Source organism: Desmodus rotundus, chromosome 5 (genome assembly GCF_022682495.2).
Source record: "Desmodus rotundus isolate HL8 chromosome 5, HLdesRot8A.1, whole genome shotgun sequence".
Lineage (NCBI taxonomy): Eukaryota > Metazoa > Chordata > Mammalia > Chiroptera > Phyllostomidae > Desmodus > Desmodus rotundus.
In genome coordinates this window covers 90,107,066-90,112,975 of record NC_071391.1, presented here as the reverse complement: position 1 = coordinate 90,112,975, position 5,910 = coordinate 90,107,066, and the positions used below count along the sequence as shown (strand labels likewise).

The 5,910-nt window shown below is 47.1% G+C and overlaps 1 protein-coding gene across 2 annotated transcripts; it reads left to right on the top strand.

Annotated features, from left to right (window-relative positions):
- Nucleotides 1-374: 374 nt before the first annotated feature.
- Nucleotides 375-5,312, top strand: DPAGT1 (dolichyl-phosphate N-acetylglucosaminephosphotransferase 1). 2 transcript variants are annotated; one of them, XR_006656921.3, is made up of 9 exons: nucleotides 375-749; nucleotides 1,066-1,186; nucleotides 1,358-1,571; nucleotides 1,825-1,971; nucleotides 3,272-3,356; nucleotides 3,800-3,988; nucleotides 4,318-4,424; nucleotides 4,573-4,728; nucleotides 4,807-5,312. XR_006656921.3 is itself a non-coding variant. In XM_024570972.4 (9 exons), exons 1-9 carry the CDS (start codon nucleotides 589-591, stop codon nucleotides 4,870-4,872), a joined length of 1,227 nt encoding a protein of 408 aa, XP_024426740.1. In that variant the 5' UTR covers nucleotides 378-588; the 3' UTR covers nucleotides 4,873-5,312. The 2 variants fall into 2 exon arrangements, 1 of the variants encoding a protein (XP_024426740.1); XM_024570972.4 differs by having other exon boundaries at nucleotides 378-749; nucleotides 4,318-4,405.
- The last annotated feature ends 598 nt before the right edge of the window (nucleotides 5,313-5,910 follow it).

Genomic DNA, 5,910 nt, shown 5'->3' with positions numbered 1-5,910 from the left:
TCTCCCCTACTCCAGAGATATCCCAAAGTAAACTCAGGTTACTGGCCCTTTAAACTTGACCTGCGGAGGCCGAAGGACCTAGAACTGACGCGGAACTAAGAGTCAGTGGAGTCAGACACGTGGTCAAGTGTCTTTCATCTTGGAACCGGGCAAGAGTTTTTCCGCTTGGGTTTGTACATCCTTAATGTGATAAGAAAGTATCTGCTTTTGCCTTTAATTGCTTTGCCAGTACCCACGTGATGACTCAATTCTCGAATAAAGGATGTAGTTTAAGATAATTCTGTCCCCACTTTTCTGCCCATATTAAAAATGGCCACTTCCGCCTTCAGCAACGATAGTTGCTCTGCGAACAAGATCCGGGAGGAAACTGGGTAAGTAAATACAATGGGGCGGAGCTTAGGTTGTTATATAGAGGCTCGCGGGAGTCGGCGAGGGAGAATCGTCAGAGTTGTTGGGTTTGGGTCAGGCAGGTGTGGGAACACCGTCCTGTGGAGAGCGTCCTTTCCTCACTGCTGGGGGCTCAGGGCTTCTGCCCTGCTTGAACGTTAGTTGAGGAGGCAGCGGAGCGGGCCCCCCTGGTCCGGCACTATGAGGGCCTTCCCGGAGTTGCCAACGCCGTTGCTGGTGAATTTGATCGGCTCGCTGCTAGGGTTCGTGGCCACACTCACCCTCATCCCAGCCTTTCGTGGCCACTTCATCGCGGCACGCCTCTGTGGCCAGGACCTCAACAAATCCGGCCAGAAGCAGATGTGAGCGGCGGCACACGGGTCCTGGGCAGAGGACAAGGGCTGTGGCAGTGGTGGGCAAGGCTGGGGCTGGGACTGGGGTGTTTGACAGCGTGCGGAGATGACAGACACTCCCACCCCCACCCCCACCGGGAGGTGAAGGACAGAACTTCAAAGGGATGGTTAGTGAGGGGAAAGGGCGAACTCTCGGGTGACTAGGGACTCCAGCAGGGGTGCGTTGCCCCCCACCCCCAATTAGGTTATTGTGAAGCTTGCACTAGTGAGTGACCACGCCCCCTTTCCTCTTTCCCCTCCACACCTCCTTGCTGCTGGGACACAGCCCAGAGTCCCAGGGAGTGATCAGCGGTGCTGTTTTCCTTATCATTCTCTTCTGCTTCATCCCTTTCCCTTTCCTGAACTGCTTTGTGGAGGAGCAATGTAAAGCTTTCCCCCACCATGAAGTAAGTGGGTTAGTGGGAGCGGTTGTCTGACTGGGGCTGGGAGCTACCCGAGAGTTGGGGTTATTTGGGTTTGGGAGGAAGGGGCTGAGGAACGAACAAAATGAGGAATTCTTGAAAGCAATGGTGAAGTGGGAATAGGGTTGAGCTGTGACTTGCCCGAGCCTCCCCCAGTTTGTGGCCCTGATAGGTGCGCTCCTTGCCATCTGCTGCATGATTTTCCTGGGCTTCGCGGATGATGTCCTGAATCTGCAATGGCGCCATAAGCTGCTGCTGCCCACAGCTGCCTCACTACCTCTCCTCATGGTCTATTTCACCAACTTTGGCAACACGACCATTGTGGTACCCAAGCCCTTTCGACCTATTCTAGGCCTGCATTTGGACTTGGGTGAGTAGCCCCGCTACTACTACCCCGATGTCCCCTACTTCAGGGCACCCTTATCCTGTAAGATATCCAGCAGAGCATCCTTCTTGGTGCTCCACATTCTCCAAGCGTTCCTGATTTGTCTCTGTGTTTTCTCAGATCCTTTCTGTTGGCCCTTCATCCTATCCTTTGTCCCCACTTTTTTTTCAGAACAATATCCTTAAATCCTCATTCTATATATGGTACTATTTCTTTTCTTACTGTCTTTCCCCCCCAGGGATCCTGTACTATGTCTACATGGGGCTGTTGGCAGTGTTCTGTACCAATGCCATCAATATCCTAGCAGGAATTAATGGCCTAGAGGCTGGCCAGTCACTAGTCATTTCTGCTTCCATCATCATCTTCAACCTGGTGGAGCTGGAAGGTAAGTGGGACTGAGGGTAGGGAGAGAGAAGTTTGAGTGTTAAGGGAGTTGCCTGATACCTAGTTTTGGGAAATTTGGAAAAAATCAATATGTTAAAATTATAGACAATAAGGAAAGGGATTTACTTTGTAAATAAGAACTAGGATTTATTAAATGTAAGAAAAAGAGCAGCCATATCATTTATAGTTAGATCGACACTAATAGGTAGCCCATGGTCTTTTCTTATTGAACATAAATAATTTCGCAGAGCCCCCAAATCACTCTGTCACCACGATAAAGACATAAACCAGACCCTTCTGTGACTAGGTCTGAGCATAGATAAAAACCACAAGAACACTGTGAATCCCACAAAATGACCGAGATCCCCCTTTTCTGTCTAACATGAGTGATTGCTTCTTACTTCTAACTCAGTTCCTCCTACTTAGATGGAAATTAAGATGCTCATAGAATTACTCCTGTTGACAGCACCCATACCAGGGCAAAACTGCCTCCTTTTATCCTCCTCAGAATCGCTTTTAAAAAAATTATTTATTTATTTATTTATTTATTTATGTTTAGAGAGAGGGCAAGGGTCTGTGTGCGAGAGAAACTTTGATCACTTGCCTCTCGCAAGCCCCCATCCCGGGACCTGGCCTGCAAACCAGGCTTGTGCGCAATGGGAACCAAATGAGCGACCTTTCGTTTGCAGGATGAGGCACAACCCATTGAGCCACACAAGTCAGGACCTCCTCAAAACTACTTAAAACAAATCCTATAACGAATCCTTCTAGTACCCCCTTACCAAGGCATCCCATGGTTCCCCATGATATGTGGTTTCCAAAAGTTTCCCTTGTCACAAGTCAGTAAATCCAGCTTTGATAATAGGTGTGTTTCTGGGGTCTTTAGCTAATAGACATCAATAAGTGTTAAAGCTAAGCACTTTTAAAGCATCTCATATAAACTCTGTAACAGCTCTGTGTGGTAGGTGTTATTAACTATATTTTACAGATGAGGAAAAGGAGGCTTTAGAGAGGTTAAATGTGTCATGATAACATTACACAGTTCAGAAGTAAAGCTCATGTTCAAACTGAGGTCTGAAAGGTCTAAACCAATTTAAGACAAATAACTAGTTTAGGAAGTGTTATAAAAGAGATGGAATTTGAGAATTCCCTGGGTGACATAAAAGGGGTAGTGAGTTCTTGAATGTGACTTGGGAAAGGTGGACAATAATAGCTTGGGATGTAACTTAGAGACAGAAACAGGGTATGTAGAGGAAGTGGCTGTCAATTGTTCCTTCTTTCTTTTTCCCCTGCTTCCAAAGGTGATTGTCGAGATGATCATGTCTTTTCCCTCTACTTCATGATACCCTTTTTTTTCACCACCTTGGGATTGCTCTATCATAACTGGTAAGTAGGCGTGTGGATAGGGGGACAGTTTTTTGAACGTGTGGCAAGTATGGTCCCGATCATGACCCATTTCCTGATGGAGAGGCTAGGCCTATGCATACCTGTTGAGTGTTTTCTGGATCTTCAATGGATAGTATTCTTAAATTGCTTTTTTTAAAAATTTAATCTTTATTATATTTTTATTTCCATTATCACTTAGTCCTCTTATACTCTCTTCCCCCCTTAAATTGCTTTCTACCCAGTAGTGGTTGGGGGCAAGTGCTGTGGAGCCCCAGGAATAGATGAATTCAGGGCCTTGGGTCCTGGTGAGTTGCTGGGAGAGCTGCACGGAGTCTCTGAGTCAGAACTAGGGTCAGGGCTAGCCCTGTGCCCAAGATGTGTGATATGACAGAAAACATTGGTAATGCTTGTTGCCAGTAGCTCAGATCCTCTCCCCCACACAGGTACCCATCACAAGTGTTTGTGGGAGATACCTTCTGTTACTTTGCTGGCATGACCTTTGCCGTGGTGGGCATCTTGGGACACTTCAGCAAGACCATGCTACTCTTCTTCATGCCCCAGGTTTTCAACTTTCTCTACTCACTGCCTCAGCTCCTGCACATCATCCCCTGCCCTCGCCACCGTGTGCCCAGGTAGCTGTTTTGGGGCTTGAAAGGGGCATCATAGTTTTTTCACTGTAATGCATAATACCAGCCTTATACATTTGCTGTGCAAAGTGAGTGGGCCCAAAGAAGGGCTGACTGTTTCCATGTGGTTAGCATTTTACAAATTACAGAGCACATTTACTTACGTAATCTTATTTACTGTTCACAGCAGCTCTGATCACAGTAGTAAGCAGCACAGCCAGAAATATATCTCAAGTCGTTTGACTCCACATTCAGTGCTCTTCTATTACATAACCACACTGAAGATAGTTCTTTAAGTAGTGGCCCAGTTACATAAAGCTCTCTTCCCCCTGCAGACTTAATACCAACACAGGCAAACTGGAGATGAGCTATTCCAAGTTCAAGACCAAGAGCCTCTCTTTCTTGGGCACCTTTATTCTAAAGGTAACAGGGGAAAAAGGAGGTAAGGCTTTATAGGTCACAATCCTGAAATCAGGGAGTGGGGAACCTAGACTGCATTAGATGCAAAGGGAGTTTGGAAGCATTACATAGATCCTCATTCAAAAAGCATAGGTATTAGCTGAAGTTCTCTCCACCACTGGCCCTTCCAGATAGCAGAGAGTCTCCAGCTAGTGACAGTGCGCCGGAGTGAGAATGAGGATGGTGCCTTCACCGAGTGTAACAACATGACCCTCATCAACTTGCTACTTAAAGTCTTTGGGCCCATGCATGAGAGAAACCTTACACTGCTCCTGCTGCTGCTACAGGTACAGATGGGAATGGCATTTACACCTTCTTGTCTCCCTTTCTTCATGGTTCTTACTCTAGTCCATTTTACCTTGCAGATCCTGGGCAGTGCCGTCACCTTCTCCATTCGGTACCAGCTTGTCCGACTCTTCTATGATGTCTGAGTCCCTGGTCATTGCTCTTTACTTCACATTTCCAGGATTCCTGACTCAAGCCATCCTCATTCTAGAACAAGACTGCCTGTCAGCCCAGGCCCTTCCCACACCTCATTCTTCTTAGCATTTCCTTTCCCCTGTGATTATTGACATACTGGCCCTTTCTTGCCCTCCAGTGACTATTGATTGGATTTTGCCTGTAGTTTTCTTCAACTTGCCACTCTCCCTATCCATCCCATCTTTGCAGCACCCTAAGTTGGAAAACTGCATTGACTTTCAAGGAATATGTTGGGCTTGGGGATAGAACCCTGGCTGGTGAGGGGGACACAGGCTCGAAGATGACTTCACATTAGACTATAAATTAAGTATTCTAATTAGTAAAAGCAGGTGGGGATTGGGGAGCACAGGTGCTCCCAGTAGTAACAATAAAGTGTTGTCTTTTTCTTGTTCCTGTAGGTGTGTTTCCTATATGGGCATTTTAGGGTAGATTTGGGACGGTTTGGGGGAGGCACTCCCTCCACGAAGATGCCTATTTCTCTGCTCCGGCCTTTTTTACTCCCTCAGTACACCGGGCCCCTTCTAGCAACATGTGAGCAGACCCAACTGAAACCAGACAAGATGTTTAATAAATATTGAAATCCTGAGACTTAAGGTGGCATGAAGTGCCTTAAGATTGGAGTTATCTCTTCTCTGATACGGGATCGAAACTTTCGGGGACTCTCATTTCTTTCCTTTTTCACTCTCTGCAGGGTAGGAGGAGGGAGTGACAAGACCTGGGAGTGGAGGCAGAGGTGGTTGTAAAGAGTGCTAAGCCTTTTCCTTTACAAAACCCCACACATTTCCCGAAGCTTCAGACTCCACCCTCTTTGTCTTCTGGTTTTGGCCGCCGGCTGTAGCGCGTTTAAATCTCGCGCGCTTCCCATGGATTGGCTAGATGAGGGATGGTTGGCTGTTAGCAAGCCGCCACTCGCTGTTTTCCCCGGGCAAAAGGTTTTCAAATTCAACCAATCGGCTGTTGCGCTCCCTCAGCTGCGATACGCCACCGAA

Coding starts and splice junctions, on each gene's coding strand:
- DPAGT1 (XM_024570972.4), top strand. CDS start 589: ATGAGGGCCTTCCCGGAGTTGCCAACGCCGTTGCTGGTGAATTTGATC. Junction 4,406..4,572: donor TGGGCACCTTTATTCTAAAG/GTAACAGGGGAA, acceptor TGGCCCTTCCAG/ATAGCAGAGAGTCTCCAGCT. Junction 4,729..4,806: donor TGCTCCTGCTGCTGCTACAG/GTACAGATGGGA, acceptor TTTACCTTGCAG/ATCCTGGGCAGTGCCGTCAC.